General features: G+C 48.4%; 1 protein-coding gene across 10 annotated transcripts in view; it reads right to left on the reverse strand.

Moving 5' to 3' along the window:
* Nucleotides 1–15,619, reverse strand: part of ABCC1 (ATP binding cassette subfamily C member 1 (ABCC1 blood group)) — a 149,859-nt gene that overhangs the window by 6,612 nt on the left and 127,628 nt on the right. For all 10 annotated transcript variants that reach the window (XR_014072939.1, XM_081556262.1, XM_081556260.1 and 7 more), the window contains 6 exons: nt 14,424–14,556; nt 11,781–11,988; nt 10,195–10,505; nt 3,907–4,106; nt 2,369–2,495; nt 1,692–1,793 (listed from right to left, as the gene is read on the reverse strand). Coding sequence is in view for 9 of the 10 variants with exons in the window: in XM_081556262.1 (XP_081412388.1) it covers nt 1,692–1,793; nt 2,369–2,495; nt 3,907–4,106; nt 10,195–10,505; nt 11,781–11,988; nt 14,424–14,556 (1,081 nt within the window). In the remaining variant the exon portion in view is untranslated. The remainder of the gene's footprint in view (nt 1–1,691; nt 1,794–2,368; nt 2,496–3,906; nt 4,107–10,194; nt 10,506–11,780; nt 11,989–14,423; nt 14,557–15,619) is intronic.

Below are 15,619 nucleotides of genomic sequence, written 5' to 3' on the forward strand. Positions count from 1 at the left end.
AGTGAAAGCAACTTGCCAGGAGTCACACAGCCCCTATTTCTGAAAAGCTACTTCATTCAGCTCACATTTCCTGAGGTCTACACCTGGATATGCTCTGGGCTAGGCTCAGGACTCTCCAGGGAAGGAGAGGAATGGAGAGGACAATGACAGAGAACTTCCATCCTTCCTTCCCCATAAACTTCTTACGTTAATTTCTTTACACATCTCATATAAATAAGGAGACGCTGCCATAAGAACACAGAGGCGACCAGAGAGAAATGGGTGAAATTTATACCTGTAAATATGTATCATATGTAATATATACAAACACATAAGTAAACAGATATATTTTAATAGTGGGAAGACTCTGGTTGATCCTTCTCTTGTATTTTTCAAATTTGCTCTTATTCTAAAACTATAAAAATATATAATTAAAAGTAGAGAAAATAAGTACAGTATTTTTAAAAATAAAAAACTGAATTTCACACTTTAAATGAGTGAACTGCATGGCATATAGATTATACCTCAAAAGCTGATATAAATAAATAAATAAATCAAGGTAGGGTGGGAACCTGCTGGTGTAATATGCTCGTATTTCCACAGGGGGCACTCACACCATTCTGAAGAACGCTCTCTGATGAGGCGGGCCCTGGTTCACCGAATTAAAGGACTTGGCAGAGGTCACTTCAGTAAATCCCTAAGTCCGAGTCTAACCAGGGTCACTTTAGTTTCATTCCCGAGGGGCATTTTCTTGGAATGCAGTGATAGTCACCCAGTCGTGTCCGACTCTTTGTGACTCCGTGCACTGTAGCCCACCAGGCTCCTCTGTCCATGGGATTCTCCAGGCAAGGACACTGGAGTGGGCTGCCATTCCCTTATCCAAGGGATCTTCCTAACCAGGGATCAAACCCCGTCTCCTGCACTGCAGGCAGATTCTTCATGTCTGAGCTACAGGGAAGCCCATGTGATCTTAGGCAAGTAACTCATCCTCTCTGTGTCTGTTTCCTCACCTGCAAAATGGGGCTGATAGTAGAAGGTGAGTTACAAGGGTGTGAAAGGATAAATGGATTATTCTACACAGAGTGTCTAGTCCAGGGCCTGACACCGCACAAGGGCACAACGTGTGTGTCCCTATGATTATTGGTGGTGGTGGAGATGGAGGTATCTCCAGGCATTACTGCTATTGTCATTAACACTACTCCTGCTATTCAGAGATGGCGTGCAGACAGAATAAGGCAGTTATTAGGGGCAACGTGACACCAAAGCCTTGGGTCCTACTCCCAGCTGTCCTGCTGACCATGAATGTGACCTCAGACCAGCCATCGTCCCTCACTACATGCTCTTTTCCTCCATCCATAAAATAAGGACTTGGGTTAAATAACTGCAGGGTTTCCCAAACTTCGGTAAACTCCTTACCAACAATAGCATAATTTTTGCAATATCCATATACTGATTCTCTTGTTACTGATATCTGATAGTTTTAAACGACTCACTTGTACTTAACTTTTACACCTGAAGAGAAAATGAGTATGATTCCTTTTGTGTAAGGTAAGTCCCCATTTAAAACACGTAACAAGTAACAGAGGGTTGTTTTTCCTTTTGGTCAGGTGGAGGCTGCCTGCGGAAGGCACATGCTGGGGTTCAGAGGATTCCTCTGAGCCAAGTTACACCGAAGATCACGCTCAAGAGGTCAGCCCAGGGGCCTGCCTTACCTCCTTCTCAGTTTCCGAATATTCCTTGAGTCTCTCCACGGCCACGATGTTGGTCTCCATCTCGGACGACATCCGAACGAGCCAGTTCAAGTATGCGGTGACCTGAGAGGGGAAGAGTCATCCGATGGAGCTTCTAGAGTGAGCGTGTGTTGATTTCTTCTCATGAAGACAGCACGAAGTATGAAATGTTTCAGGTAACAAAGGCCCAGAAGACAGCTACCTCAGATACCATGGCCAGACCTGCTACACTGTGTCTCTTATGCCAGCATCACATTTCAAAATAACGCACGGGGCCACACAAGCAATCAGAAAGGAAATGGGAAGGTATTTCCAACTAGATGATAGTTAAGAAAACACACTGCGTGGAAATTTGGGAGATGCAGCTAAAGCAGTGCCTCGAGGGAAATTTATAGTGTTGAGTGCATTCTTCTGGTAGCTGGAGGCATCCCCTCAGGCCATCAGGGACGCTCCTTGGCTGATGCGGGGAATCCTGGCTGCACATCTAATTTCTTCCCCCTTCAGTCAGTCACTGGGCTCTAGACCTGCACTTCAAACTCCACTTGGCCCTCGTCCTTTCCCCCATGCCCACAGAGATTCAAAGTAAAGGCCCCAGCGCCTGACAACTGGCTCCCCAGTAAGAGAATTAGAGAAGCCCCCCCGGGAGTGCCCCGTCTTACCTGCAGGGAGTAAGACACCGAGAGGCCCACCAAGCCTGCGCTGAGGCTGTGCCGGGAAATCACGGCAAACAGGGAGGCGAACAGGACGATGCAGTTGCCCACATACTCCAGCCGCACGGCCAGCCACCTGGGTGGAGACACAGGCAGGGGGACAGGGACACACACACACACGCGTGCCCAAGTCAGCTTCTCAGAGACTTGGTTTCTGCTTGAGGGCGGGGGTGGGGGAGCTGGGTGGCCACTCTGCTTACTGAAATAATTCCCCGATAGTTCCCGAGAGAGGCCTTGTTTGCCCAGTTCGTGGGATGTGGGGAAGAAGGGCCGAAGGGACACAATTTCAGGAATTCCTCATTGGTCTGGCAACCCCAGGGACTAGAATAGAGTTCTCCAGAAGTGATCTTCCCAGGAAGCTGAAACTTGCTTTCTTAAGAGCCAACCTTTTCTCACTGAAACCTTAAAAATACACCCATATGTGCATTTTTTAAAAAAAAGATGTCTCAGAAACTTCCAAAATACTAAGAAAAGTCATCAACTCTAAGAGGCACCGCTGATTTAAAACAAACGTCTCTTGGCACGAGAAGGGGAGGGAAGAGTGAGAAATAAACGACACTTCTCAACTTAGCCAAAGGGTCCCCAGACCTAGATCACTGTTGTCTTAGAAACATTAAAATGCATTATCTTTCCTTTAAAATATAGACAGATGTACACGTTTAAAGCTAACTTTTATAAGCTATCCCATAGGAACACTGTTTTTATGTTTGAAAATGTAAAGCATTCTAGAGAGGCACTATGATCAATCTGTTTTTTTCCCACCACATTCTTAAAGATCCATGTGACGGATCCTCGGGGTGTGAGTTATTCCCACAGAAACCCAGATTTCAACAAACTCCCTAAACAAACTCTGCAAGGGAATTGCAAGGTCTTTCCAGCAACGCCCAATCTCCCCGCCCGTCTCACACTAAGGGATCACGCGGTGTGCGGTGGGTCACTGCCAGGGTGCTCTGACCCCTCCGGGGAGTCTTTTCTCTCTCACATCTCAAAAAATACCTCAGGATGTAAGCAAGTGAGGATGGGATGTTCTAGATTCAATCAATAATTAGCCAACTTCCACTCCTTTTTCTTTTAAGCCCGCTGCTATTCAACCATGCTTGATCCCCCAAAGGGCAATTTCACCTGGTCTAACCTAATATTATTACTAATAAAATTGCTTCCCACACTCATCACCCGGTGGGGGTGTGTGTGTGTGTGTGAAGAGAAGCATGTGACGAGCACACTCAGGAGTCGAGGGCGCCGTTACCGATGGTCCTGTATCACCAGGACCATGGCTGAAGGGTGGCTCTGCGGTATCTTCTGACTCAGAGCAACTCTCTGCGCCCGCACTTCAGTGGCCCCTGTGGCCACATGCTGGCTGACCAGGCTCCTGTTTCTAATGGTCCTTCCTGTCCTCTCCTCTCACTGAGTCCAAGCCTCCTTCCATGAGGCCGGCGCTGGGCCCCACACCCCGCCTCCGGGAGCCTCCCCCACGGCCCCGCGCCCACCTGTTGGCCACGATGCTGGGGTAATAGGCCTTCTGGTTCTCGTCCACCTTCAGGTCGCTCTGGCAGATGAAGCGCTCCTGCTCCTCGAAGGCGCGGATGACGCTGACGCCCAGCAAGGTCTCGTTGAAGTGGGAATAAACCGGGGAGCGGCTGACCGACTCGAGGCGCTTCAGCTGCCGGGAGGAGGCCACGTAGAACCTCTGGGGGAGAGAATGGACCGCGGGTAGGCGAGGGGCCCCTCATCCCATCCTCCCAGGGCTGTGCTGGAAAGTCTGGACGTAAGTGACCCCTCCGGGGGCGGAATGCTTTCCCCTGAGGAACAGCAGGTGCACTGAGTACAACAATAACAACGGCTGCAGCAGTGATGATAATAATAGCTCAGATAATAATAGCTCTGTGGAGCCCAGATCTCTGGTAGCTCAGCTGGTAAAGAAACTTCCTGCAATACAGGAGACCCCGGTTCAATTCCTGGGTCGGGAAGATCCCTTGGAGAAGGGATAGGCTACCCACTCCAGTATTCTTGGGCTTTCCCTTGTGGCTCAGCTGGGAAAGAATCGCCTGCAATGTGGGAAACCTCGGTTCGATCCCTGGGTTGGGAAGAACCGCTGGAGAAGGGATAGGCTACCCACTCTAGTATTCTGGCCTGGAGAATTCCATGGACTGTATAGTCCATGGGGTCGCAGAGAGTCGGACATGACTGAGTGACTTTCACTGCACTACACGTGGAGCCCAGCATCCCAGCACTGCTTTAAGCACCTTCACAGACATCAGCTCTTTAATCTTCATCAAAAACCGATGAGGTGCTCATTCCTGTTTCACAATGAGTAAACTGAGGTCAACCTCTTCCCTAAGGCCATGTGGCTAGGAAGTGGCAGAGCTGAGATTCGAACACTAACAGTCCAGCCTCAAAGGGTTGACCTCAACACGGCATGGCCTCTCTGATGCCGCTGACCTCGAGGGTTTATGGACCCCGCAGCATTGCTTTAGGACAAGCAGATCTCAGCGTAAACCCTGCCTCTGCCTGTCCCCATGGGCAGAGACCACATCCACTCTACTCCTGCCCTCACCCGGGTGGTTCAGCTCGTTAAGAGACAGAACAAGAGCCCACTGGGAGCGCTGAGGAGCTGACAGAGGCTGGACTGGTCATCTGAAGACACTTCTGTTCTCTTGGCCTCAGTTTCTGCATCTGTACAAAAGGACCCACTGAGACAGAAGTTCCCTCTTCCAGACATGCTGAAGATGTAACGTGTCTGCACTGGCTTCATCAAGAGCAGAGCCGGGCAAGTGAACACAGGTGCTCAGGGACACGCCTCCTGCCTCCTGGGTTGTGCTGGGGTCCCTGGGCCATCTCAGGGGGAGAGACCTTCCATGGAGAACACTGAACAGAGTGGGTAGCTCTTATGGGGCCTCCAAACTTTTTTCTGGATGGAGTGAGTTTTCAGCTCACATGGGAATTCGAACCACACGTTGGGCAGCCCTCTGGGGCCCCAGAAACTCTGAGAACTAACCCAGGGGTCACACCAACCCGGGCCACCTCGGATCAGGGTTTCTGCCAATCCCTGCACATGGTCAGATGCCACCTGTCCTCCAGCAGCTCCCACTGCCTTGGGACGCAGTCCACACCCTGTGGTCTGGCTCGAGGACCCCGGCATCCGCCCCCATTACCCTCTCCTTGGATCACCTCCTCTCCTGGCTTTCTTTCCTCCTGGGTGGAAACTGTTCTAAAACATTGACCTGCTCAACTTATTCCACTTGTCATATCTTCTGAATTTTATTTCCTCTAAAAAGTGAACCCAAGACTTATTTTTGTTACAGAATAGTCTGATTTTTAAAAAAATAATGATTAGCTTTCCTTTTAAGCTCTATTCCTGGAGAGAATCCACCCTGTGGACTCACCTGATTCTTCCAGACACCAAGGAGTGCCTGGTGCCCATGAGTGAAAATGAATGTTCGACCTACACCTGTCTTGTGCTGGGCTTGGGCTGAGAGCTAAGACACTAAGGCAAGTGCCAGGGAATTTTCACAGATGCCATGCAATTCTGGGGGTAGAAACAACCCGGAAGCCCCAGCAGAATTCCACATCACCTTACCTCTTCCATTCCTTTTCCTAAAAGTGACTTGCAAACACTAATGTATCAGTTCAGTCACTCAGTCATGTCAGACTCTTTGCGACCCCATAGACTGCAGCACACCAGGCTTCCCTGTCCATCACCAACTCCCGGAGCTTGTTCAAACTCATGTCCATTGAGTCGGTGATGCCATCCAACCATCTCATCCTCTGTCGTCCCCTCCTCCTCCTGCCTTTAATCTTTCCCAGCATCAGGGTCTTTTCCAATGAGTCAGTTCTTTGCACCAGGTGGCCAAAGTACTGGAGTTTCAGCTTCAGCATCAGTCCTTCCAATGAATATTCAGGACTGATTTCCTTTAGGATGAACTGGTTGGATCTCCTCGCAGTGCAAGGGACTCTCAAGAGCCTTTTCCAACACCACAGTGCAAAAGCATCAATTCTTCAGTGCTCAGCTTTCTTTATAGTCCAACTCTCACATCCATATATGACTACTGAAAAAACCATAGCTTTGACTAGATGGACCTTTGTTGGCAAAGTAATGTCTCTGCTTTTTAATATGCTGTTTAGGTTGGTCATAGCTTTTCTTCTATATTTGAAAGTGAAAGTCGCTCAGTCATGTCCGACTCTTTGCAACCCCATGGACTCTACAGTCCATGGAATTCTCCAGGCCAGAATAGTGGAGTAGGTAGCTGTTCCCTTCTCCAGGGGATCTTCCCAACCCAGGGATCAAACCGAGGTTTCCCAGATTGCAGGCAGACTCTTTACCAGCTGAGCCACAAGGGAAGCCCAAGAATACGGGAGTGGGTAGCCTATCCCTTCTCCAAGGGATCTTCCCGACCCAGGAATCAAACTGGGGGCTCCTGCATTGCAGGCAGATTCTTTATCAACTGAGCTATGAGGGAAGCCCTCTTCTATATTAGTGTATATTAATTATTAATATAGTATAATTATAATTATAGTGTATATAATATACAATTAGTATATATTAGACATACACTAATGTACATCCATTTAAAACTTTTTTCAAGTGATATAGATAGGATGATTAGAAAAACATTACATTAAGTCCATGATCCTCAGATAAGCACTACTCAGATTTCAGTGTATAATGCTTTAATTCTTTTCCAGAGAGAGAGAGAAAGAACACCCACCCTTACACACATACATCCTTAAAAGCCACTTTTTGAGATGCAACTTACTTTCACTGGAAAGTGCACTAAATCTTTACAGCTTGGTGAATTTAACGTTTATCTACACCTGTATATGCACCACCGGGTCAGAATCTAGGAAATTCCCTCGTGTTCTCTCACAGTCAATTCTCTGTAGACCTACTAGTATGACTTCTATTTCATCACTCTTGCCTGTTCTTCAACTTCATAAAAAGAGAATCACACAAATGTACTCTTTTGCATCTGGCTTATTCTGATCAGTATAGTATCTCTGAGACTCATCCTCCTTGTGTGTATTAGTAGCTCATTCCTCTACTGCTATGTCATGTCCTTGGTATAAATATACCACAATGTATGTGTCCATCCTCCTGTGATGGACATTTGGGGTAATTATGAATCAAAATGCTAAGCACATTCTAGCCTATTTATTTCTGTGATACAGTCTCTCGATTCTTTTAAAAAAAAATGTTTATTTGGCTGTGCCAAGTCCTAGTTGAGACATGAGGGCTCTTCGATCTTTGCTGTGGCATGTGGATCTTTGGTTGCACCATTCAAACTATTAGTTGTTTTATGTGGGATCTAGTTCCCCAGCCAGGGATAGAACCCAGTCCCCCTGTATTGGGAGTTCAGAATCTTAGCTGCTGGACCACCAAGGAAGTCCCTCTCTTAGCATACACACTGAGTGAGACTGCTGAGTTAAAGGAAATCAACCCTGAAGATTCACTGGAAGGACTGATGCTGAAGCTCCAATACTTTGGCCACCTGATGCAAAGAACTGACTCACTGGAAAAGGCCCTGATGCTGGGAAAGATTGAGGGCAGGAGAAGGAGGCGACAGAGGATGAGATGGTTGGACAGTATCACTGACTCAATGGACTTGAGTTTGAGCAAATTCCGGGAGATGGTGAAGGACAAGGAAGTCTGGCGTGCTGCAGTCCAAGGGGTCACAAAGAGTTGAACATGACTTAGCCACTGAACAACAACAATATATAGTTAAAAGCTACGAAAAAAATTCTCCCATAATCTTTTTCTAAGGATTAGTAAGGCAATGTTTTCATTTTTCTACCTCCATTTCCAGTCCTGCCAACGTACATTATGCATTTTGTCTTAGTTATAATGACAGTGTGCCTGTCAACATGGGCCTTGGCTAACTTCATTCCCTTTGTTGTTTAAAAATAAAACTGTTGATGCTGCAACAGTGTGTGTTCCCAGTTCTCCTGTTAAAGGGATGTTAACAGTCCATTACCGCATTACCCATGGTGTGCTCAAGGCCCTGCTACCGGCAGGTATCTGAGCTGCCTCGAATGTCACACTAGGTCTCCTCTTTTGTTCTTTTGAATTGGGTCCTCCAGGAAAAGGTCCAGCCAGGGTAAGAACACAGGTAACATTTTTGGTAAATGCAGCTGGAGGACTTTCCACAAAAGTTGGCATCGATTTAAAGAGAACACTGAAAGGGTCTGGGAACTGGACGTGCTGACTCCATCTTTGTTCACACTCACCAATGCCGAGCCACAGTGTGGATGCGAGCCACGGTGTGGGAGGGTGTGGGGTCTGGCTGACCCGGCCAAGGCCTCCAGGAACCCACACCAACAGGCCACACACAGTGCAGCGTGAGGTACAGAGCACCCCGTGGCTTCTTACTCTCATTTTGTGCAATAGTTGTTAGGCTCCCATCTAAATCGCAGTCTCCTGTTAACATGTGTGCTACAGCTGCTTTTTTTAATTAAAAAAATATTTTTACTAATATACATATATTTGATGACTTTGAATTTAGAACACTTAGACTCAGCATGAGCAAGATAAAAAGGTGTCCTTTTCAGGGGCAGGAAAGCGCAGTGACAGTTACCAGCTTAAACTGTGGAATCAGATGTGAGTTCACATCCCCACTTCTGCCCCCGGACCTCAACATGCTGATCTGTTAACTGGAAGCACCACAGTGAAGCTGACGCAGCCGTCAAATGCTCCCTTACTCTGTTCCCCTTTCTTGAGCTTATTTGTGATTGCTGGAGCTCCAGCAGCCATCTTGGACCATGAAACTAACTTAAGAATGGCAGGCAAAGATGACAAACACACACACCAAAAAACCCCAAAACAAAACAGTGAAGGAATCTGAAGCTACCAAACTCATGAAGCTGTCATATGTGTGCGTGCGTGCTAAGTCGACTCAATCGTGTCTGACTCTGTGCGACCCCATGGACTGGAGCCCACCAGTTTCCTCTGTTCATGGGATTCTCTAGGCAAGAATATTGGAGTGGGTTGCCATGCCCTCCTCCAGGGGATCTTCCCAACCAGGGAATGAACCCACATCCTTATGTCTCCCGCATTGGTAGGCGGGTTCTTTACCAGTAGAGCCACCTGGGAAGCCAGAAGCTGTCATATCAGCCCTGAATAGCATACCTCTAAATTTCTATTATGGCTTCCTTGGTGGCACAGATGGTAAAGAATCTGCCTGCAATGCAGGAAACCCAGGTTCAATTCCTGGGTTGGGAAAATTCCCTGGAGAAGGTAATGGCAACCCACTCCAGTATTCTTGCCTGGAGAACCCCATGGACAGAGGAGCCTGGTGGGCTGCAGTCCATGGGGTTGTAAAGATTCAGACGTGTCTGAGCAATTCACACTTCCACATTCACTTTCAGATCTCTGTTACAGGGGAAAAATATCAAAGCTGCTATTATTCATGTCTCCATTATCTGCCTATGACCTAAAGAATTTCATACTTACAGAAGTTTTAATAATAAAGATGCCTTCATGGCTATTAGCTTATTTTCTTCTAAAGCTTTCAGCTTAAAAAAACTCTCATTATTAGGAAAAAACGGTATTTGGTCATTGCAAGCTGAAAACAATCAACTTAGGTATTCAAAACTGACAAAAAACAAACCTTAACCCTCCTCTGACACATCCTCCACAGCCTCACGCTGGGGAAACTTAAATGGTCCCCATTTAAGTTAAAAGTAAAGCAAAAAGTTTAAACCATTTAAACTTAAATGGTTCTCGCAGGACAGCGATACAGACAGAGCAGGGCTCGTCCTGGATCCCAAGACCCACCTCTCACCTGCACGAAGAAGTAGATGAGGCCCAGGGGCGGGATGACAACGGCAGCTATGGGCGTGGCCAGCAGGATAATGATGCAGGCGCCGATGACATTGAACAGGGAGCCCATGAGCATCTTGATCACCTGCGGGATCATCGAGTCCACCGTGTCCAGCTCCTTGGAGAAGCGGTTCACCAGGTTCCCGCTGGGGGTCCGCTCGAAGAAGCTTATGGGCGACCGGAGGACGTTATGCAGCAGGTCCAGGTGCAGGCGGCGGGAGGCGCAGATGCCCCCGATGGACACCGCCATGGAGTAGCCAAACACCGTGATACCTACAAACACTCTCGCGTCAAACTCCACGGCGGGAGAGGGACCGAGCAGGGGCAGAGGCGAGGGGCCGTGGGGCCATGTGGACAAAGCAGCCTGGACTCCCACCTTCTAATAACAACAATAATGGTGGCTATTATTAACCCAGGACATACTATGTGCAAAACTCATCGTGTCTTTTATGTGCATCTAATCCTTTTGAGGACCCTGTATATGTTCTATTAGTACCCATGTTACAGATATGGAAGAATACTGGAGTAGGTAGCCCTTCCCTTCTCCAGGGGAACCTTCCCAACCCAGAGATCGAACCCAGGTCTCCCACATTGCAGGTGGATTCTTTACCAGCTGAGCCACCAGGGAAGCCCAACTGAAGCTCAGATCAGTGAATTCCTTTGCCCTCAGGAAGAAAAGGGTGGGCTCTGACCCACACTACCTTGCTCAATGCCAGCTCTGCCATGAATAATCTGTGTGACTTTAGGCAACTTACTGAACCCTTCTAGACTTCAGTTTCTGCATCTCTAAAACAAAGAAAAATGAGTTCCTACCTCATGTGACTGCTTCAAAAGTAAAATAAAACACCTTAAAGTGTTTACAACAGAACCAGACACCAAGTAAGTGCTGAGTAAATGTTAGCTATTACTGGTAATGCTGCTGTGTCTGGGGATCTTTGCGGGACCACAGGAAGGGTATACATAGGATTTCTCAGCATCCTCCCTGTTAACCTCTGAGGCTGGATCATCCTCCATTGTGGAGCCCGCGCTAGGCACTGCAGGACGTTTAGCAACATTCCTGGCCTCTAGATCCCAGCAGTACGGGGAAGCTGTGACGACTCCAAGTATCTCTAGATATGACTAAACTCTAAGTATCTCTAGACATGATGATAGCACTGCCTGCGTTATGAACCACAAGTAGAAAGTAATTCCCACCTTTGGGCAGAAGGCAAAAGTCCACAAATAGGACTTCACAGAAACTCCATCACCCTGCCAGAGCAATGAGGAGCAAGGGTCCTTGGTCACCTTCTATTTCTCAACTTAACTCATCTGTAAAATAGGCACATTGGAGCTCCCTTCCCCTCTGTCTCCTAGAGTCACACGAGACAGAGCATTCAAGAAACGTTTATTCTACAAATATCTCAGTGTCTATTATGTGATAGTTACTGTGTGTTTGGCTTGGTTTGTGGGTCTAAAAAAAACCCTGACAAGTTGGGGAACCTGATTCTATAACAAGAAATGGAAGTGGCTCCAAGTGCCAGGAGCAGGTGGGGGGCAGGGGAGGCTCACCTTGTGAAATGCCCAGGGCTCCATAGACACTCAGCCGGACTTGCGTGTGCTCCTGGGTCCCGTTGACGATGGGATCATCCGTCCAGAGACTGAGCCAATAGTTAGAGACCAGGGAAGCCACATGGTTACACAGGAAAAGGAAGATGCTCAGAAAGGAGATGAAAAGTCCAATCGCCTTCATGTAGTCCCAGTACACGGAGAGCTTGACCTGAGACCAGGAGAGAAGGCATCTTACAGAACACACCCACCAGCCATGCCTTCCCAAGGTCAGGAGCCTCAACAGACCCTGTACAGTCCACTGCTCCCACCTATGCTCAAGCCTACAATCCTTTTCCCCTTAGTTACTTGGCAAAGAAATCAGCAGAAGCAAAGCCAAGGTTTCTGCCCTCATGGAACTTCCAGTTGAGCAGTGAGATAGGCTTTCATCAAGTAACTGCCCAGATAAATGTATAATCCCAGGGAAGGGCTGGAAGAAGTGGTACATGATTCCACGGGAATATAAAACTGGGTATCCTGACCTAACCTAGGGTGGAGAGGAATCAGAGGTGGTTTTCCATAAGGAAGAGACATCAAAGAATTAACCAGGTGAAAATGAAAAAAAAAAAAAAAAGGCATTCCAGGCACAGGGACCAACCAACATGTGCAAAGGCCCTGAGGTAGGAGGGAAGCAGAAAGGAGGCAAGGATAGCTGGAGCACAGTAAGGCTGGAGAACAGGGAGCAGCTGGACCACACAGGACCCGAGAGATCCTGTCCAGGATTAAGTTTTACTCCAGTACTATCAGGAAGGCATCAAAGAGTTTAAAGAAATAGGGATGATGGGACATGTTGCCTAGCAACCATGACCAAGTATCACATCCGCTCCCCACACCCTCAGTCCTCTGAACACTCAACACCGATTCCTGCCCATTGCAACTGGCCTCCAATCCCTTGGTGCCTGCTCAGCCTGTTTCCCAGCTCCACACAGTGACAGCCGGGGGCCGCTTTCACTCCAGTGTCTCCTGTGGAGCCCAGCATGGGGGCCATGCAATTACATGTGGTCACTCAAAGGGCAGTTGCACACCATGGATGGGTGCAGGGTGCTTTGGGTCAGCCTGACACCCAATCTGCTTGGTGTGGATTCAGCAAACTCCAAGTATCTTTCCGTGTGTGTGTGCTCCCTGTCACATTCAGGCTTTTCACATCAGGCTCCTCATAAGTGGGATTAGTGCCCTTATAAAAGGGATCCCTCACCCTTCTGTCACATGAGGACACTGCGAGAGGACGGCCATTTATGAACCAGGGAGCTCTCTCACCAGACACTGAATCTGCTGGCACCGTGATCTCAGACTTGCCAACATCCAGAATTATGAGCAATAAATGTATGTTGTTTCTAAGCCACCTTTACCATGGTCTTCTGTTACAGCAGCCCAAAGGGACTAAGACAGGTATTAAAAACAAAGCCCCAGCTGAGACTTTCTCACTGATAAACAGGCACAACTTAGACACTTGTAGGCTTGGTTCCAGACTACTGCAATAAATCGAATATCCCGATAAAGTGAGTCACGTGAATTTTCTGGTTTTCTAGTGCATATAAAAGTTATATTTATGCTATCCTGAACTGAACTGAAGTCGCTCAGTCATGTCCGACTCTTTGCGACCCCATGGACTGTAGCCCACCAGGCTCCTCCGTCCATGGGATTCTCCAGGCAAGAATACTGGAGTGGGTTGCCATTTCCTTCTCCAGGAGATCTTCCTGACCCAGGGATTGAACCCGGGTCTCCCGCATTGGAGGCAGACGCTTTAACCTCTGAGCCACCAGGGAACCCTCTACTGAAGTCTATGAAGTGTGCAGTAGCACTATGACTAGGAAAACAATGCACACACCTTAATTAAAAAATACTTGGTTGCTAAAAAGTGCTAATCATAATTTGGGCCTTCAGTGAGTTGTAGTAGTAACATCAAAGATCACAAATGTTATAATTTTAACACAGTATAACAATAACAAATATAATATTTTATATAATAACAAACTGCAATAATGATAAAGTTTGAAATATTCCAAGAACTACCAAAATGTGGCACAGAGACCCAATGTGAGCAAAAGATGCTGAGAAAATGACACTGATGTTCAACACAAGACTGCCATACACCTTCAATTTGTAAAAAACACAGCATTTGTGAAGTGCAACAAAGCCAAGTGCCATAAAATAAGATCTGCCTGTAATAAGGGCAAAAAGAGAAATTAAAAAGAAGTGAAAAACAATCTTTTCTGACCACACAATTCATGTTCTTCAGGGCTGCGTCTGTGATGACCTGAAACCAACCCACACACAGCTGACCCGTGAGGCTAGAGCCCGGATTCAAGGCATTGCGTCATCTACGGCTACCAAGGCTCCAGCTGTTCAAAGTTTGGAGGCAGTGGTCAGGAAGGCAGAGACCACAGATGCCAACCCTGGAGTCTGAGTGTTGGGTTCACATCCCAGCTCTGTTGCTCACCAGCCATGACCTGTGGCAAGTCACCTTGGCCCTCCACCCTGGTTTCCAGCACTTCAAACAGTACCTTTCAAGCCTCCTGGGGAGGAAGACATGAGACAAGATGACCACAGCACCCCACCCAGGGCCCAGCCCCCGCAGACGCACAGCGACCTGACCACTGTCCTCACCTGCCCCGTCTGAGCCTTGTCCGCCTCCACAAGCTTCCAGGTCTCCTCCGTGGGCCCGGGCTTCTGCAGCTCGGCGGTGCTGGTGTGGTGCCGGCTCATATCCCCGCTGTAGGAGGAGGAGCTGCTGAGCTGCCTGGGGAAGCAAGGTACACAGGTGTCCCCCAGATGAAGGCCCTGGGCAGGGTTGGTGCTCCCCTGCCCTAAGCACCAGGCATCGTTCACTCTTCTGATTTTATAGAGGAGACCCATAGAGGGGACGGGTCTGGCCCCAGGGTCCCATGGGAGAACTATTCCTTTAGGCAGATTTTATTCAAAAAGCATCTCCCCCCTCCCCATCCCGTGCTCACCAGCTTTATGTGGATCATGACAGATCACTACCCAGAGAGCTTTTCTCCCTGGGGGGGTGTGTACTTGTGGGATGAAATGGGGTGTGTGTGTTCATATGTGTGTGCACACATGTGTGTGCACACGGCTCAGATCCACATGAGCAAAGGGATGGGGTATGACTTCCACCTTGTAGTCAACTCTACTGCCTTCTTGGTTTGTTTGTCTGCCCTGATGCGGTGAGCATGGAGGTGGGAGAGGCCCAGGGGGCTGGGGACGGAAGGGTCCTCTAGGATGTGGCCAGTTAGGGACTGAGGAACTGTGTCCTGCCAGCAGCCTCGTGCATTTGGAAGCAGATCCTTCCCCAGACGAGCCTTCAGTTGAGACCCCAGCCTAGCTGATGCCTTGGTTACAGCTTTTCAGAGACCCTGAGCAGAGGAGCCAGCTAAGCTGTGTCCAGACACCTCGACCCATAGGAACTGAGATGACAAACCACTAAGCTTGAGATCACTTGTTACGCAGCAATAGAAAAATGACTACCCAGTGTGCTGCGTGTTTCTGCTCGGCCCACCCATGGTGTGCTATTGCAAGCGTCCTGTGGTCATCTGCTCCGACATCCCAGGACTGCCTGCAGGCGCCTGCCCCATCTCAGCTAATTCTTATCTTATGCTGGTGGCCTGTACAGACCCGGGCAGTGCCCCCTCAGCCCCCACATGCTCCAGGCGAGGCACTGTTACGAGTGCTTCACACTCACACATGCCAAGCTCACACCCTGTTGCCCCAGCAGAGAAGGAAGTGTGTCATGTACGACACACAGCTGGGCCCAGGAGGGAATTGCAGGCAGGGTTCTGAGGGGCACAGATGCTCATGCT

Source organism: Giraffa tippelskirchi, chromosome 13, assembly GCF_054371585.1.
Source record: "Giraffa tippelskirchi isolate mGirTip1 chromosome 13, T2T-mGirTip1v1.2.pri, whole genome shotgun sequence".
Classification (NCBI taxonomy): Eukaryota; Metazoa; Chordata; class Mammalia; order Artiodactyla; family Giraffidae; genus Giraffa; species Giraffa tippelskirchi.